At 34.9% G+C, this 19,573-nt stretch overlaps 1 protein-coding gene and 1 long non-coding RNA gene across 8 annotated transcripts in view; one reads left to right on the top strand and one right to left on the bottom strand.

Annotated features, from left to right (window-relative positions):
- Nucleotides 1-19,573, bottom strand: part of SCN9A (sodium voltage-gated channel alpha subunit 9) — a 159,704-nt gene that overhangs the window by 83,277 nt on the left and 56,854 nt on the right. For 3 of the 7 annotated variants that reach the window (XM_077883423.1, XM_077883426.1, XM_077883424.1), the window contains exons 2-7: nucleotides 12,390-12,697; nucleotides 6,800-6,917; nucleotides 6,334-6,424; nucleotides 5,682-5,810; nucleotides 3,743-3,834; nucleotides 2,530-2,739 (exon numbers count right to left, since the gene is read on the bottom strand). In XM_077883423.1, the coding sequence (XP_077739549.1) occupies nucleotides 2,530-2,739; nucleotides 3,743-3,834; nucleotides 5,682-5,810; nucleotides 6,334-6,424; nucleotides 6,800-6,917; nucleotides 12,390-12,647 (898 nt within the window). In that variant the 5' untranslated portion in view covers nucleotides 12,648-12,697. Of the gene's footprint in view, nucleotides 1-2,529; nucleotides 2,740-3,531; nucleotides 3,624-3,742; nucleotides 3,835-5,681; nucleotides 5,811-6,333; nucleotides 6,425-6,799; nucleotides 6,918-12,389; nucleotides 12,698-19,573 lie in introns of those variants that run through there. The other 4 variants (XM_077883425.1, XM_077883427.1, XM_077883428.1 and 1 more) reach the window with 3 other exon arrangements.
- The window catches only part of LOC144304829 (uncharacterized), a 78,708-nt gene that overhangs the window by 11,077 nt on the left and 48,058 nt on the right, over nucleotides 1-19,573 (top strand). The gene's annotated exons all lie outside the window — the stretch shown is intronic.

The raw sequence follows: 19,573 nt of genomic DNA, 5'->3' as shown, positions 1-19,573 counted from the left end.
GCCTGCCTTTGGCCCAGGGTGTGATCCTGGAGAACTGGGATCAAGTCCCACATCGGGCTTCTGCATGGAGCCTGCTTCTCCCTCTGCCTGTGTCTCTGCCTCTCTCTCTGTCTCTCATGAATAAATAAATAAAATCTTAAAAAAAAATTGTAATTCAGTACAACAACAAAGGTTGTGGATAGTAATAGATAAGCCCCAACCTCACAGTAAAAGACATATAAGGATAAAAGGCAATAGAAAATTGCAAAATCCACACACTAAAAATCTGGAACGGAGATCAAGTGCAGATTCTGAGGAAATTTTCAATTAATTTCAAAGCCAATGGTACAGAATGGTAAGACATGACTGGTGACCTTTAGCAACTACATATGACTTGGGCTTTTGGAGTTTATTCTTCAACCAAGAATAAGTCAACTCTGAGAACACTGGTGCAGGAGATAAGGTACAGGCCAAACACCTGCAGGTGACACACTGCATTCTGGGAGACTGCGTTCTATGGAGTCCCCACATGGAAAGCACTTACAGATGAAGACAGGAAAAGCCCTGGGTGTGGTACAGACCAATACTGTGGTTTTTCCAGGACCTTTTAAATGTCAAAACACTCAGAAAATTGGAATAAGAGACTATCTTTCTTCATCCCAACAGAACCACACCATATTAGTGTACAATAGCTACTGGAATCTTAGCTATCAGCTGTGCACATGAATCTTTCCTTCACCTGTGGTAGCAAGAAGGAAGTTTGATGAGTATCAATGTTGACAATGCTTGGTGTCAAAGGAAATCTATAAATTGTGTATTTTGAGACATGATGTTAGACAGTAGGCTCATTTATTTGATAATAAATTTTAAAAACACCTCCAAAAAAGGCTTTGCTGCAGGCACCAGAAAACACTTTCAAAATATATTCAGCCTTTCTCTGTGGGGCTGCCTAAACCACTGTAATACTTTAATTTCTTCAAGGGTTCCAATTCATGTACTGTATCACTTTCTCATATCTATCAACTAACTCTTGGGTTCGCTTCTTTCCTTGTCCAATGTAGAATCCAATAGGTAATCATTATGGTTATTTTTTTTATGATTTCCTCAACTTCAAAGTATTTCTCTAAGTCTATCATACTAGCTTGGCCCAACCTTAACTTTACACGTAATCAAAATAAAATAACTGGTAATAATCCTAGTAAAAAAGAAAAAGGTTAAATTTAAGTAAGTGTTATAAACTGATTGTTAATTGTAAATGTCAACAATTACCCATAAGATATATTACTTTTATGTTCTATAAATTAAGGAATACAATTCTTTGTAAACTGAAAATAAAATTAAAGATTATATCATTAAAAATCAGAAACTGGAAAAATAAGTCAAAATAAAATGGAAGGGAAAGCATGCTAAATTCCTCATCAAACACTGATGGTAAAGAAATTACACATTAAATATTTTACTTGAAAACCTTCACTTTTCTCATTTTAGGCTTCCATATTTTTTTTCTGTTTTCTTTATTTACAGTCTCCTACTATACTAGCTAGGTTTCATTTGCTTTTATCTTCCCTAGTGAGTGGGAGAGTACATATTTAGTAAAGTAAAAAAATGATGTATACTCTTCATAATCCAATTCAGATCTTTATTCCTTGATCACATTCTGTCAAAGGCATATACACTTGGAAGTTTCTTGATTTCCTCTCCCCCATTCTGGATCTAATTATCTATTAAGGTTCATGGGTTCATGTGGATAACATCATACAGACACACTGCAGGTGTTAGACAGAAAGCACAATCTTGTTTGATCTCATTCTCACCCAAATTTATCAATAGCTCTGGCAAGAGAAACTGCGGTAGGGGACAATTGTTCAGAAAAAACGCCAGGCTCTCTGTAAGATATTCTAAAATATACTTGTGAATTAAGCAGACTTGAGATTGTGTGCACAGATAAACTCATATGTTTCCTACAGACTAGTTCTGATGAATTAAACTTTGATATAACGCTATTGGCTAGACTCAGGAGAAGCCCTTAGAGCTGTGAAACTACATTGATTATAGGGATAGTGCTGATAAAGCTGAGTGAACCATTCTGCTTTATATAAACCTTCAGAAATACTATCAAGTAGACATTTTAATATGTGATAATTAATAATATTGTCATACTGGGATTCATACAACTACATATGTTATAACACAAGTGTAAAAATATAATTATATTATCATATAACAAATAGATTACCCTATAAACCTAAGTATGAATTACACAATACAACTGTAGTACATAAAACACATAAATTTATTTCTCTAGAACAAATTTATTTATTTTTATCTTATAGAAGAGATTAAGAATTATGTAGCTCTATCATATGTCCAATACCAAAACTGCTACAAAGCTTAGAAACAGGGAAATTTATGAACATATAACATGATCCAAATTCACACTGTGGTAACTTTCTATATATTTGAGTAATTTTGAAAAAATTAAAGAAAGCAACATTTCATTGCTAAAAGAGAACAATCTCATTTTAACATCAACTAAAGGGACATTCTTACTTTTATAGTCTTCTTCTTCAAGGGTATCCAATATGCTTGTTAATGTTTCATTATCGTCCAGTGGATCCCGCAGACATTTATGCTTCAGGTTGCCCATGAAGAGCTGTAGCCCAATCAGCGCAAACACACTCAGACAGAACACAGTCAAGATCATGACATCAGAGAGCTTCTTCACAGACTGGATCAGAGCTCCCACAATGGTCTTCAGGCCTGAACACGGGCAAAAAAAAAAAAAAAAAAAAAAAGAAGTTCATAATGAAATAAAGCCTCTGAATGAGAAATAAAAACAAAACACAAGCTTTCCTAAAAATGCATGCATTATATCAAATCAATGACCTTAAGTAACCTAGTTCAAAAAAGCCTACTAGCTCAACAGGGTGGATTTGCTGTTTTATATATTTTTTGTTTCTATATATTACAGCAAATGATAAAAAAATATAAAACATTTCCAATGAGTAGCCAGACTATCAAAATGAATAATTTGTTTGCTCAAATCATATCCATATTCACTTGTAAATATTATTTTTAAAAGTGCTAATTTAGTAAATGCTTGTCAAACAAACCATCTCTCTATAAAGACATTAAAAGAGGCTGAACTGCAGCGTATAGTGACAACTTAACCAATTTTCAGTTGAGAAATGGTTTGTTGTGAAAAGCTAAAAGACACAGTACATCATGCAATACCCTCATGCTGATATTTTTTTAAATCTCTTTTTCTAACTGTATGAAAAGCAATCAAAACAAATTGAAATTTTCGTTCCTGGCTAAACAAAATGCAAAATGATCGGTTACACAGGAAGGAAAATTTCAAGTTGAGATGTGAGCCAAATGGCCATCTTCATCCTCTAAGACCCATGCAATTGATTAAACGCAAAGGCTGACTTTTAATAATGATTGTGAAAACCACAAAAAATCAAATTCAATTAAAATATGTAGAGAAAATCATTCTTGTTTTTCCTCCAAAAGATCAAAGTCAGCCCCGGTGTTTAACCCCACTCTCACCTGGAATGACTGAAATTGTTTTCAGTGCTCGGAGAACTCTGAATGTTCTCAGCGCTGAGACATTGCCCAAGTCCACGAACTCTGTCACATATCTGTAATAGGGAGTTCACACACAACACAGTGACAACACACACACACACACGAACAAAGAACAACTCCCAAATAGTTGGAGTTATGAGTGGCCTAATGCTTCACACCAATCACTCCTTACCTGGAATTACAGAAATAGTTTTCAAAGCTCTCAAGACTCTGAAAGTTCGAAGAGCTGAAACATTGCCTAGGTTTACAAATTCTGTTAAATACCTGTAGAATTAAATCAGAGTTATTCAGAATTTAGATAGAGTCTATGATACTTACCTGTGCCTTTAGTCAAGGTATTACCTATATTTGGGAAATTCATATTTAAATGGATAGTTTCTGCAAGCCTTCTTTTTCCCCCATGACAACTAATTTAATTTGATTAGATTTGATTTGACCCCTTTTATGTGAGCAAAATACAGATTATTAAAATGGTTTCATGCACTAAAATCCCTACATAAACAATCAAATGGGGCAGCCCCGGTGGCTCAGCAGTTTAGCGCCGCCTGCAGCCCAGGGAGTGATCCTGGAGACCCTGGATCGAGTCCCACGTCAGGCTCCCTGCATGGAGCCTGCTTCTCCCTCTGCCTGTGTCTCTGCCTCTCTCTCTCTCTCTGCATCTCTATGAATAAATAAATAAAATCTTTATTAAAAAAATCAAATGCTTTAATTATTATACCTCCACATTATGGTAATGTAGATACTTAATATCCTATAAAATGTCAAGAGCAAACCTTGAAAACTGTATGCTAATGAAAAGAAGCAAAACACACAAAAGGTCACATACTATGTGACTCCATTCATATGAAATGCCTAGAATAGGCAAATGCATAGATTCAAAAACAGATGAGTGGTTTCCAAGCATTAGGGGGAGAAGGGAATGTAATTGACTTATTTTGGGGATGACGGAAATATTCTGGAATCAGAGATTAGTGACGGTTGCATAACTTTGTGAAAATACTAAAAAAAAAAAAAAAACACTGAATTTTATACTTTTAAAGGGGTTAATTTTACGTCATATAAATTATATCTCAACTTAAAATGAGACTCCTGAGAAGAGGCAGCCTTCTTTGACACAGTATTGTCTTACCAGCAGGTGGTAGGTACAACTGCAGTAGTCATGTGACCATGAAAGAAGCAAGCCTGATGGACAAGGAGGTGGAGGTGGGGGTGAGGGAATGGGAAACTAGAAATCTTAAGACCCTTCTCTATTGTCTAAATTCCTCCGATGGACATGTATTACTTTTAAAATTAGATAGATGAGAAAAATATTGTATCTAGGTTGGAGATTTTAAAAAACAATGGAATATTACTGGCATATATATTTGGGAAAATAACAGCAGTATGAATTAATTAAAATTATATTTTAATGTAATATTTTTCTCAAAAATAAGCTGTGGCTGCATATATGATTCACTGATGTTAGGATTATATGCAGTGACAGCCCTTATAAAAAGATTTACTTTTCTATATCTTAATATATTTAATTAGCTCTTGAATAGTATAGGTTAATAAAAAGAGAAATGTACTTTATAATTAAAGGCCTGAGCTTTTTCTGTGATTCTTACAGGTTTTATTAGTTTTTAAATAAGACACGGAAAAAAGGGATCCCTGGGTGGCGCAGCGGTTTGGCGCCTGCCTTTGGCCCAGGGCGCGATCCTGGAGACCCGGGATCGAATCCCACATCAGGCTCCTGGTGCATAGAGCCTGCTTCTCCCTCTGCCTGTGTCTCTGCCTCTCTCTCTCTCTCTGTGACTATCATAAATAAATAAAAATTAAAAAAAAATTAAAAAAAAAAAAGACACGGAAAAAAGTGTAATCTCACTTGCACTGCATAGACTATCCATCCAATTGCTGAGAATGGAGGAGATGATCAGTCTTAAGGATGTTATATACTTTTGAATGGGAAATGCTCTTTCTCAAAAATTAATATTTGCTTATCAATGACTAGCTTTCACACAGTATTCTTTAAATATAACTTTACATGCAGGAAAAGTCAGACCCCAAGGACTTGTTCTTACTGAAATACTGATTCTCCTAAGTTTGCCATTTCAAAAACTGAATGTACTTACGCAAAAACAATGACGACAAAATCGAGCCAGTTCCATGGGTCACGAAGGAAAGTGAATTCTCCTACACAGAAGCCTCTTGCAAGGATTTTGACAAGTGACTCAAAAGTATATATTCCAGTAAAAGTGTACCTAGACACAAGAATCCAATGGAATATTAAATATAAGGAGAATACAACACCATGTAAATCTTTTATTTTTTCTGATCAACCAGAGAAAGGCATCTATTGGAGTGTGGCTATTGGGGAAATCCCTGGATTCACTCTATTAGAATAAACTACAGTAAAGGTATTTCCAGAAAATTTTTAAATGTCTACATTAGAAAGTCGTGGTATTCAAAATGACTAAGAACATAGGTATTAGATCTGCCTGGAAAAGTCCTACATTACTCCTATCAGAAATACACATGTCTTAAGAAACAAGTAGGACATCTGATACATTCATTCTTCTAGAAAAGACTGTAGCATCTGACTATTCTATTCCACTGCTCGCAGATTAATACCACAGAGAAGAAAAAAATAATTGAAAGAAAAGCAACCATATAACATGGGCAGAAAAACACCACAATTTTTAGAGTTGTAGTAACTTTGTGGCGGGAAAGGAGAGGATTAAAATAACATAGAGATCATATTAAAATGTATTTATACCCACTTACTCTACATTCTTGGTCCAATCTGGAGGGTTACTCATGGTCATAAATATGCAGTTTGTCAGAATAGTGCACATAATAAGCATGCTGAATAAGGTAGCTTAGAATCAAGGAACAGGATAAAAGAACACAGTGGGAACTTTGAATATTTGATAATGACACTTGTTAAAATGCTAACAACTTTTTCCTAGAAAATAATTCTATATGAATTTATACCTTTTTTTTCTATTTCTTTGGACAAGGGACTAATATACAAAGTAATTTATCATAAAAATAATTTATCCTAAAATTTATCCTAAAATGCTAAAACTGCCATTCTCCCAATTTTCTGAGACTTACATCAAATTATATCAAAATCGGTGAACTAAAACCCGTCTTTTCAGCTACAAGAGGACTAAAATCTATACTTGAATAAACAGCAAAACCTACGTTTTAAAAAACCAATGCCAGTAATCATTTTAAAAAGGATATGAGTGTACTAAAATCTTAATAGATATTCTTCTTAGAGGACTGAATGGAGACAGCATGTACAAAGCAGGGGTGGCATTGAAACGGAAGATTGCTTTCCCTTTGTTCAATACTATGAAAGTCTGTGGGAAAAAAAGAAAATAGCATGAAATTGAGAATCCAAAATTTCATCCTAGCACGTTTATATCAGCAGTTTACCACATCTGCATGTAGTAGGGTCATAGTAAAGAAACATGCCATCAGACTCTAGCAACGTCGCCATTAACTGCCATTAATGCAGCTGTTTAGGTCACGTTGACCAACGAACTTGGTCCATTTCTTCTTAGTAAATTAAGAAGTGAGACAACTGTGAGCATGGATTGCCTAGAGCTCCCAAAATATAGTGTCTTCTCTTTTTCATATCCCTTTAATACCCAAATCAGTAACAATAAGTTGTGCCACTGGATTAGTTTAGAATATAATTTCCTTCTTTCATTTCACTGCATTTTAAGCAAACTAAATAGAAACTAGCTATCTCTGATTTTGGCCATAACACCTTGAGAATTTTAATACTTGTTGGCTATTGTCATGATTAATGGCAAGTGTTCCAAAATATGAGTCCTTTCAAAAACACATTTTCATCAATTTAAGGAATATTAGAGTTAGAAGAATCCTATTACCCAGTTCAATTTTCCTATTCTAGATATAATTCTAATAACAGCTAAAATAAAAGAACACAAATTAAAGGACTTACTTGCTCCTAACTCAGAGTAATTTTTAAAAATAATACAAATGAACCAAATACTCTTGAAATGTATTATGTAACCATTGCACAATAAGTGACATTCTCTATGGCTTTGGTATTTAGTTAAAAATTTAAACTCAAACAAATAAATAGCAACAATAAGAAAATATTAATGCAATCTAAGAAAGCTGCTGGAAAATTAGGAAGATTAAGTTCAAATCTTTGTCTAATTTTTCTGTAGTTGGTAGGCAAATTACCTGTGTTATTGAGTAGACACTGACTTGGTCTTTTGTTGTTGTTTAATCTGAATTTTATATAAGTTTAGGAACGGGTTTCCGGGAACAAATATTTTTCACCAAATTGGGGACCTAAGTTTGAGTATGTTACTTTTTAATTTTATGTGGCAGAGTTTTCATGAAAAGGAACGAGAATCTGCTATTTTCAGATGCCCTTTTATATTCCTGGTCACTTTCACTATACTAATTATACCTAAACATGATTTAACATAACGTTCACTTTTACACTTAAAATTAGCTTTAAAATTGATATCTAGTCTTTGAGTACAACCACTATTGTCTTAAATCTTGATACACTGTGCTTTTTAAAATTCATTCATCCATAACGTTCTGTAATTGTGTAGTGAGCAACTCTGGCATATGAGGTGATAAAAGGTATTTACTGTAAGTGAGTCTTTGGTTTTACATTCAAGAAACGTCCTAGAAAAGTGATGCATACACAATATCTTGAATACAAAGCAAGATGGGACAAGAATAATACAGAGAAATACAAATGGAGGAGTGTGACAATATGGAGGAGACAGGCACACGTGTGTCAGAATTATTAGGGAGACTTCCTGAACCAGAGGTCAGCTGAGCTCACGTAAAAATTGCAACATTACTGTCTAGACTTGGCCAGATAAAGTTACACTGCACTTGAAATTTTTACAAAAAAGAATTCATCTCTATTTTTAAATTTAAATTCCCAATGTTTATTCAAATCAAAAACTTCTCAGGCACCTGGGTGGTTGAGTGTCTGCCTTTGGCTCAGGTTGTGATTCCAAAGTCCTGGGATGGAGTCCCATGTGGGGATCCCCACAGGGAGCCTGCTTCTCCTGCTGCCTATGTTTCTGCCTCTGTGCCTCTCATGAATAAATAGAATCTCTAAAAAAAAAAAAAAAATCAAAAACTTCTCTAGGAATATCTGGGTTTACACACACCTAGGAGTTAATTATAGGTAGGAGAATAAGTAAACCTCAAACAAAATTTGAGGGATCAGCAAAGGTCCCTTTAAGAAATTCTAAAATCCTGCTATGAAATGCGTAGATGTCAAAGTTTGAATAAATTCTTTTAATTTTTTTTAAGATTTTATTTTATTTATTCATAAGAGACACAGGGAGAGGGAGGCAGACACAGGCAGAGGGAGAAGCAGGCTCCATGCAGGGAGCCCTACATGGGACTCAATCCTGGGTCTCCAGAATCATGCCCTGGGCTGAGGCGGCGCTAAACCGCTGAGCCACCGGGGCTGCCAAATTCTTTTCATTTTGCTAATTTATTTAAGTATTTGTTGAACATAAAATTAGAGAATTATGGTGTCTAAAAAGCATAGCTTTGGTTTGGATAGATGTGATTCCAAATATCAGATCCACCATTTAGCAGCGTGAGAGCCAGCACCTAGTACCTATAAAGTTTTTTAAGTTTATGGCACATTGCTAAATTCTTAGTCAATGTTGGGAGCAGCTGCTGAAATTACAGGCAACATATAAGGCACAGAAAATATGAAGATAATAAGACAATGTACCTTTCTTCTTAATACCCATAGCAGAGGGTGATTGGTAATTTATTCTTTTTAAAGACAAAAAAACTTTCACTTACAATAAAAGCACAGCATAACACTATTAAAAAGTACTTACATATGCATCACACGTAAAAATGAAGCCCTAACTTCTATCATTAACTGTTCTTTGTTTTATTTTATTTTTTTAATTTTTATTTATTTGTGATAGTCACAGAGAGAGAGAGAGAATGAGGCAGAGACACAGGCAGAGGGAGAAGCAGGCTCCATGCACCGGGAGCCCGACGTGGGATTCGATCCCGGGTCTCCAGGATCGCGCCCTGGGCCAAAGGCAGGCGCCAAACCGCTGAGCCACCCAGGGATCCCTGTTCTTTGTTTTAATGAAGCATTGATAATTACACTCAAATACAGATTAATATCAGAGCCCAAGTCAAATTTGGGGTCACTAAGATTTTTAATACAAGCAGTAATTATAATGTAGCAGAAATAAAGTTTTGGTCAATTAGTGTGAGTAACTTGAAACACAAAGTTAACCCGAAAGTTGTAAGCAAAAGTCAAAACTCAACAATACTGATGCACATGTGGGTTAGGCTTTTGATGAGGCTATCTGATATCCAAATACTGGATATTTAAAAGGAATTGGGGACAAGGTGAAGGGCTGGAGTCCCGTCCCAAATGTCGTCTATTAAATTAGTCTATCACATAACTAACATTACTCCATTTATTAATAAGTCTATAATCCTCCATTCAGACGAGATCAGGCGTGTTCAGGGTGGTATGGCCGTAGACTAATCCTCCATTCAAATGTAAACATTTTCTCTTTACCTCCCAAGTAATTTTAAACCAGTATTAGTGTCTATCTCTGACTCCAGGATTATTCTGGAGAGATTCCTTTCCCCCTAAGGAGTAGCTGATTAAGTAACATCCAGCCCCCTTGTGGAATTAAGAAATATAGTTGGTATCCATGCTGAGCCAGGAATTTTTCAGGATGAATAAGCAAATGAGAAAGTATTTTTTATCTTGCCTATCTAATTATTCACTCATCATTATTTCACTCACTTTTGCCAAGTTGTTGGCATAGTGGTTGCTATACAACAGAAACTGAGATACTAAGAGATGTTGCACAACAGAATATCTCAGTAGGGGGTCAAACCAACCTGAATTTTTAAAAATCTACAATTTACCAGGGTATAACATTTTGTACATTGAATTTCCCCAAGCCCTTTGTCTCATCCAAAAATAGAGTATTATGTCTCTTCTCACCAGTTTATGATAAATGTATTTGTGTGCTAATTTATAAAAAAAGTCTAGTGCCTAACACAGAGATTCTCCATACATATTACCATTCTTCCTTTCTGTGTTAGAATAGTGACTGATTAATTAGAATGCTGTGTAATATTTCAAGGTCTTCACAGGATTCCACTTTTTATCACTGTGCTATCAGCCTGTTGAGATGCTGGGTTTAAAGTGAACCAAAATATTAGGTATCGCTATTCATAGCAACTACCACCTGAGGCAGACATGTTTCTACTGTCAAAATATAACCTCATCATATTTTATACTTCAAGATATTTAAAATATGTTTTCTATTTTACCTTATGTGCTAGGTGTCTTTTCAAGAAATATTCTTTTATTTATATTTTAAACAAATCAAAAATATGTTTTTACTTTTGTTTACGATTTTATTTATTTATTTGAGACAGAGAGAGAGCGTACAAGTGGGGAGGAGGGGCAGAGGGAGAGAGAGAAGCAGACTCTCTGCTGAGCAGGGAGCCCAATGCAGGACTTGATCCCAGAACCCTGAGATCACGATCTGAGCCAAAAGCACTCACTTAGCCAACCGAGCCATCTAGGCGGCCCAAAATATGTTTTTAAATGGACAGTATTTTGCCTTTCTTGATCTCTCAAAGTCTACAGGTGCTATAATGCAAAGCAATGTTGGAGAAAGTTATGGAACTGCTTATCTAATTCTTTACAGACTCCTCGTAGAGTCTTCAACTTCAACCTGGTTGTGTCTGCAACTGTACTTCGCATTTTCTCAATAGAATAAACTTGACAGCAGTTATTTCAAACTTTTCCCAATTCACTAATGTAATAAACACCTTCTCAACTCTGGTAATCTCAACGTTTGACATTCAGAGGACAATTTCCATTCCTGTACTATGGAAAATACTGACATCATTTAACACGCATTTCCTCTGATGTGCCTGCATTTACTTCATTACCGCATTACTTCAACATATCAGGACTCTTCAAATCCAACCTCTATCTGCCCCTCAAGTCTCTCCACGTTTCTTTTTTTTTTTCTCTCCACATTTCTAATGCAAATACACTTGGACCTGAAGCTTGTATCTTGTCTGTTAACATCTGCAACTCGCTATGACATTATTCCAACCCTCTGTATTTTTCTCCTGTGAATAATTTTCCTTTGCTTTCAAAGCTGTGTTGAAAAGGTTTTCAATTTGGTGCCTCAACTGACCATCTTTCTAGTGGAAAAATGAGAGATTTCTCAGCATGAATGTACCACTACCAACTTCCTCTTTTTATTTGCTCTCTGCCACCATCTTGCTTTGCTTTCTATCCCCTAAGACAGACTGCTTACGCAAAGTTGCCAGCTCATTTTCTTTGCTCATTCCTACAGTCTTTCTTGGTCCTCAACTTTTCTAATAATTTTATAATATATGCCCCTTTCTTTTTTGAACAATGGAAAGTCTAAATTCCATTACTAGCTGAATGATCTTAAATGTTCCCATGGATTCAGCTGTCACCTGTGTGCAAATGCATTCTGGACATATCCCAGCTCTTAGTTCTCAGATTGATAATGATTTTGTTCCTACAGGTATGCATCTGTGTCACGTCCAAAAAGGTTGGACATTATATTGAATATTTTGAAAGATTACAGAAATCAAAATAATATGCCAGTGACAACCAGTTTTGATGAAAAATTAAAAGTACATAATCTGAATATCCTACATATGCATTTAGCTGAACACCTGTGTCATGTAGTGGATTCTCAACTTAAAATAGCTCTCTGAACAAAAGAAGCAGAGACCACACTACTGCAGTCACAATAACTCACTTTTTTGTCTGCGTAGTAGGGGTCCAGGTCCTCCAGGGGCTCTGACACCATGCCTGGGGGGATGTCCCCATAGATGAAGGGCAGCTGTTTGCCAGCTTCCAAGTCGCTACTTGGCCTCGGGCCTTCTTCATCATCATCTTTCTTTTCTTCCTTGGGTTCCTTTGTTTTTCCTTCAGCAATACGTTGTTCAATGAGGGCAAGAGACTGTTTTGTAAAGTAGACAAAACTCTGAGGTCCTGGGGGAGGCAACGTTGCCATCTTTTCATCCTGTTTATTTTATTTCCCCTTCAGCTCCTTACATAAGAGGCCTAAATGGAAACAAAGAAATAAAGTGTTAAATGTTTGCCAGCCAGAAATGGCACAGTAAAAAAAATAATAAACAGATGTTGGGGCACCTGGGTGGCTCAGGTGGGTTAAGTGTTCAATTCTTGATTTCAGTTCAGGTCAGGATCTCAGGGTCATGAGATCAGGCCTGCCTCGGGCTCTGTGCTCAGCAGGAGAGTCTGCTGAGATTCTCTCCCTTTGCCCCTGTACTCACATGTGTGTGCACCTGGGCTCTCTCACTCTCTCAAATCAATCAATCAATCAATAAATCTTTAAACAGATTTTTTTGTTTCAACTCTAAGAAGTAATGTGTTCACAGAATTATTATGTTGAATTAGCATTTATTGAGTGACTGCTACACGCAAGACTTACCTTTTCATGCTCTTTACCATCTTTATTTAAAAATTTGAACTTAACACTTCCCAGCTTTTATTTTTTTATTTATTTTTTTACTTCTCAGTTTTTAAAGTGAAAAACTGACAACTTAATGAAAAAACAAATCAATTCCCTTTACTTTTCATCTGTATTCATTTTTACTGCAATTCAATCAACCTTTCTCATTTAAAATTTACCGCAGTAAGAATTTTAACAGTCTCCTACCACTCTCAAGCTTCTCTTGAATCTCTGATCACCTCACTTCATCCTCTTCTGTCTTAATCTCATTAACATTGCTCACAAACCTCTGCTCCCCTCTCTTGGGGAAACTCATTTCTGTGAAATGAGGTGATGGAAAGATTGTTTTATTCTATTTTGCATTTCTACATTTTCTTACAATTATATGTCCCTTTAGATACCACAAAAAATATATTCTCATTTTGAATTAAAAACAATTAGGGAAAATATGTTAGGAATAACAAAGAAAAGAAATTTAAAACATATTTGTGTTTTAATTTAAATTTGAATTTAAAAATTCAATTTAAATTTTTTTAAAAAACCACAATAGGGTATGCATTCAAATTAAAAATTTAAATTCAATTAAAAAATTAAAAAAAAACAAAATAGGGTATGCATTCAAACTATGACTTCCCTAAATAACATATATGTATATACAAAACATCACAAAACTTATATAAAAGAAAAAATGTAAAATACAAAAGTCAAGTCCCTATGTATCAGTATCTTGGAATGTTCTAAACAAAAAAGCATAAAAAAGAATAGTTCTTATTTTAAAATAACAAACACATTATTTCAATGAGTCAGGATAGCTTCATAACTTCTTCATTAAAAAACAAAAGTAATCCTTTTTTTTTTACATTAAGATTGCCTCAGAGTTGGACACACCAACATGACCAACATGTAATATACTGGTCCATTGTGAATGGCTTGAAAAGCTGTATAGTAAATAATATCACCAAACCCGGAGAGTGAACTAAGAGAAGTCAGGGTCTGCTCTTTTATTATCCAGGGCTAAGTATAAAAATTAAGCAAATCACAGTAGTGACAACAAAGATTCAGAAAAAGAAGTGGGAGAAGCTAAAACTATTCTTTTTCAGGATTTTCCTATTGCCATATCAAACAAAATAAACTTCAATTATATTTAAAACAAAGTGGATGATTTTTCCACTCAGTTATTTGGGCACAGTTATAAGAAAGAAATCTCCTTAACAGAAATCTATGTATTTTAAAAAGACCTTAGTAGCCTTGTAGAAACTATACCACTTCAATCTGAGAAATAAGGCAGTGAGTGCAGTTTCCACTTGGGTTTTGCAGGCTCCACAATGCTTCTGGACATCATACAGGGGAGGGGAAGATTACTTTCCTCAAAAGACTTTCAGTGTACACATACTTGGTCTGTTGGAGAAAAGATGGTTGAAGAACTGGTATTTTTATATATCCTACATTCAAATGGAGGTATCACACCTTTCAGGAATTATCTGAGAAATTCAGGTAAGTAGATGTCAGGAATACAGATGTCCAATCCCCAATTCCACTATCCTTATTCTTTTTTCCCTTCTTTTTCTTCCCTTCACTCTCTATTTATGCATACCCTATACAGACAGGTTCTGATTCACTAAAGTATACACAAACAGCAGGGTTGGCAAGTGATTCATGTCAGTGGTACCACGCTTGGTATTTTCCGGATTAGGCCAAAAGACACTAAGCATCTGAGCATCTGCTTACAATCATGGTCTGTCTTGGAAAGTAAGCTGAAGAGACTCAGATCAGATTCCATCATCATCCTCTAGTTTGGAGGGTATAGAAGTCACTGCCTCCTATCTTGATGATGGGAATAAATAATGTATCCAAACTTTTTGAGGAGAATTCTGTAATATCTATCAAACCCTTAAATATGATAATTCATTTTTATTGCTAAATAACCTCCCTTCTAGAATTTATCCAGAAGCAATAATCTCAGATGTCCTCATTTATGAAGATGTTTACTTCAGATGTTTACCATAATATTGAAAAATTATAATCAACCTAAAAGCCTAATAGGGTTCCGTAAAATAAAAAATGAACATATAATGAAAAACTGAGTGGCATTTGAAGAACACTTTTAAAAACTATTTAATGAATTATAAAAATCTTCTAATGGGTAACTGATGTATGTGTTACATATACACATACCTGTATATTCATCTCAATTTTTAATTTTACTTTCTTTATACTTTCTTTATTTTTCAAATTTTTATAATGGAAATGTCATGCATTATTGCCCAAAAAAATACTTTGAAAGGATGCACTTAAATTTATTTCACTTGAATCTAATAAATTTAATGAAATCAACATTTTTTAATTTAAAACTTTGAAAAATAATACTATCATATTTCCACTTATTAATATTACTAGGACTACACTTACTTTTGAATATTGTACATATTGTACATTTTGGTGTTCTCATGACGATTTTATCCAGCTACTGTTAACCTCAATATTAGATGATACTTACACAATTACTGAAAACCAAAAGTAAAGGTATAATCCCTGTATCTAGGATTTCTCACAGTTAAAGTAGATATAAAAAATTTATTCTGAACTCCCTTATCTATGCATGCATACATGTACTATCTATCATCTATTTTTTCTTCATACATTTTTCCAGTCAAGACTTCAATTTCTAATTTATGACTTCTAACCCATGTGTTTTTCACCCCTTGGCTTTCAAATTCCCAATGCAATGAAAATAAAGATGGAGTAGGGAAAATTTTCATGATGTCACTGAAGACCAGAGAAGACACTAAAGAGTTTTCACAAATCTGAAGAAGAGAAAGCATATAGGATTACCTAAGTGAGGAAATTAGCAGAAGCCACAGCCTACACACTCATCTGAGAGAGTTAGAGAAAAAAATATTCCCATCCAGCAAAGAAGTCATAGAGTTGGCCCATGGGTTAAGTAGGTCAGAAAACAAGTTGAGTAAGGATTATCTACCCAACAATGTCGCAGGCCACATTTCTCCACTTCCTCCTTTATATCTAAGTGTGAGGCAGTGGGATTTATCCTCAGGTTAAACCAAAACATTAATCTCTGAATTAATTGACATAAGATCCCTAAAGTGTTCATTTCCATTTTTCCTAGAAGCAGGGTAGAGTCAAGGGGAAAACAGGCTCTTTGTTGATTTTCTTTTTTTAATTTACTACCTTTTTGTCATGTTTTTGAATTTTTATTTCTATTTCTATTTTAAATATAATTTTCCACTGAATAATTCCTCAAATTATTTTGATAAGTAATTGGGTACAAATTACAAAGCAGCATATAAAAAACTAGTATCTATGAATGCTGGCACATGCAATATGAAATAATACGCCATAAAAGAGTTCTGGGGCTAAATTTGGAAAATACTGGAGTAGAAAACAAGCAAACAAATTTCTCTGCCACTAAACTATGAGAGACTTTTTACATTTAAGAGTTTGATAGAGTTGATATATGGCCGACTTTGACTCTGCTAGATCATAGAACTCTTTTTTAGTGGTTCCTTTTTTATTTTGATGATGTTAGAAATGATAAATTATAAAATATTTCAAACACACAGAAAGTATAGGAAATACTAGATTTAACAAACTTTAACAGTTTCCCATATTTGCTTTGGATCTTTAACTTTTTGTTTTTTGAAGAAATAAAAATATTCAGTTATAGTTGAAGCCCCCTCACCATTCTCAACTCAATTATCTTCACTCCTCACTCATTTCCTAAGGGTAACCTCAAACTGGTACAAAACTCTTTGTATTTCACATGTTAATTTCTCCTGCGTTTTTCAGAAGACAGTTTGGAAACACTGTTTTGAATAACAATGGAACAATTGTTTGATGCAAAAATGGTAAAATTGAACCTAGTTTAGTATCCCGTGGCTTTGCTAAATTTACTCTTATTACCCCTGATATTTTGGTAGATTACTTAGGATTTTCTCTGAAGGTGGACTCTTCTTGCCTTTTCCTTACCCATATCCTAAAATTTAGCCTACCAGACATATACACACCACACAGCCACATACACAAAGCTTGCAGGTATTCCCCCAACAAGGCAGGATTTGTTTGGGAAACAGACCTACACAAAGGCAGAAGCAACCTTAAACAGCAACATAGTCTTTCATTCATAAATATTAATAGATAATTAAGGATGAATTGGTAATCAAGGCCTTATCAAATATAAAATTGAAAGACTGAGATGAACAGACCATACTCCTAACTCTAGAAGAAAGGAAACATTTAGCAAACATAGGGTAATAAATAAGAGGTTAAAATTAGTATTTTCAGAGAAGTTTGAGAAGATAAGCTCCTAGTGAAAAGAACAGGTTATTAGAACTGAAAACTATAAAAATTCTTGGTAACTGGAGGCATAATCATCAAAATAAAAATTTCAATAGAGTATTTGCTAAAAAGACATCAGAATTTTAGTTATTTTCCACAGGTACTTCACCAGGAGGGGTACAAGTGAGAATTCTCAGGTGTGTGAGAGCTGATCTGTGTGATGGTCACACAGGTACGTATATATGAAAAAAATTCAGTGTTCTGTACTTTAGATTTGTGTCAATACAGTAGAACAAGGGAAAACTCAAAACAAAATTTAGATGTGGAATTATTTAGGAAGTCCTAGCATCAGTTTCAAAAAAGGGAGCAGCAAATGGAAGAAAGAAAATACAAGAAATGATACAGGAAACTTAATCAAGAGTCACCTGGCTGAAAAGCATGAAAGAGGTTCAATTAAAAAGATCATTCTAGTGAAAATTTAGTACTCCAATAATAAAGACAAGGTTTTGAAAAAAAATCTCTGTATTAGACCCATTATTTATATAATCGGGTAAATGAAATAATTTGAAATTTATTTTGTTAATAACTCTTTCAAAGTCTTAATATGTCACACTGCAAAATCCCACAGGGTAAGGAATGTGTCTTCTACTTTCTCTCTTAAATGAATATGGAATGCTTTTTTAGGTGCCACCTATGGCTGGCTTGCTAGATGTGTGATTTTCAATAATATCAAGTATCACTGAATCTGATGCCAATTCTTCCATAATTAGGTTTAGAAATTGGTATTATGTTATACCAAGAACCCATAGTATGGAATTAATAAGTATTATCTCCTACTATTTTCTTAACGACTATGTTTTAAAAGCTCTTTTCACTTATGTTAGGTAATAGTAAGAAGGCAGCTTGTCCCTATTGCTGCCTGAAATGCATATGTCAAAGTAAAGGTATACTCCACTGTGATTCTAAACCACAATGTATAAAAGAATCAACCATGTAACTTAAAAAAAAAAAAAAAAGCAGCTGTCAGGGCTTACCCAAGTAAGTTTGCTGAAACAAACTTCTAGTGGGAGGATCTAAGCTTTTCTACTTTTTAAAAAATATTATTTATTTATTTATTTATTTATTTGTGAGAGACGTAGAGGCAGAGACACAGGCAAAGGGAGAAGCAGGCTCCATGCAGGGAGCCCGACATGGGACTCGATCCTGGAACTCCGAGGATCATGCTCTGAGCCAAAGGCAGATGCTCAACCGCTGAGCCATCCAGGCGTCCCACTTTTCTACTTTTTAAAAAACATAAATGATTGATATGAACCTCCTTTTAAGAACCACTTCAAACCAACAAATGCACTAAAGTGAAAACATCTGATGAATACAACTTAGTAACCAGGTTTTATTACTTAATAAGAGAAAGCAAATTTAATTTAAGGCGAACAAAAACTTTTTGGATTTTGTTTTATTTGAAGAGTAAGAATGTAAAACATCAAAGTTTAAAATTTCCATTTTAAAATTGAAAGGATAAACATAAACTCCATTCAAGAAAAGCAACACACACACACATATACACACACACAGGAATATTACTCAGCCATCAAAAATAATGAAATCTTGCTGTTGGCAACCATGTGGATGGAGCTAGAGTGTATTATGCTAAGTGAAATAAGTTAGTCAGAGAAAGACAATTCTCATATGATTTTTTTTCTTCATCGGAGTTCCTATGGAATGGGCATACTTTTTTTTTCCATCTGAGGAAACCCTTGTTTTCTACCAAAGAAATGGGCAGAGGCCTCTCTCTGGAACTCAGCTGGAGGGATGTCACCCTCCTGGGGAGCCCCACTGTCTGCGAATATCCCAGAGCAGGCCCAGACTGCCGTGTTCCTTTGTTGGGACAGAAAGGGAATGGAATCCTACCAGTAGGTGAAAAGGGCTGGAGAGAACACCAAGGATGGGCCCATCCTTCTCCCTACAAAGGCCTTAACGCAAAAGGGAGAGGGGGGGGAATTAAAGAAACAAAACAGAAGAACATAAGGGAAGGGAAGGAAAAATAAGATCAAAATTGAGGAGGCAAACCATAAGAGACACTTAACTCTAGGAAACAAGCTAAGGGTTGCTGTAGGGGAAGTGAGGAGGGATGGGGTAACTAAGTGATGGGGATTAAGGAGGGTATGTGATGGAAT

This window comes from Canis aureus, chromosome 34, assembly GCF_053574225.1.
Source record: "Canis aureus isolate CA01 chromosome 34, VMU_Caureus_v.1.0, whole genome shotgun sequence".
NCBI classification, from domain to species: domain Eukaryota; kingdom Metazoa; phylum Chordata; class Mammalia; order Carnivora; family Canidae; genus Canis; species Canis aureus.
Note: the sequence above shows the minus strand (reverse complement) of the source record. Positions and strands in the feature narration are given on the sequence as shown.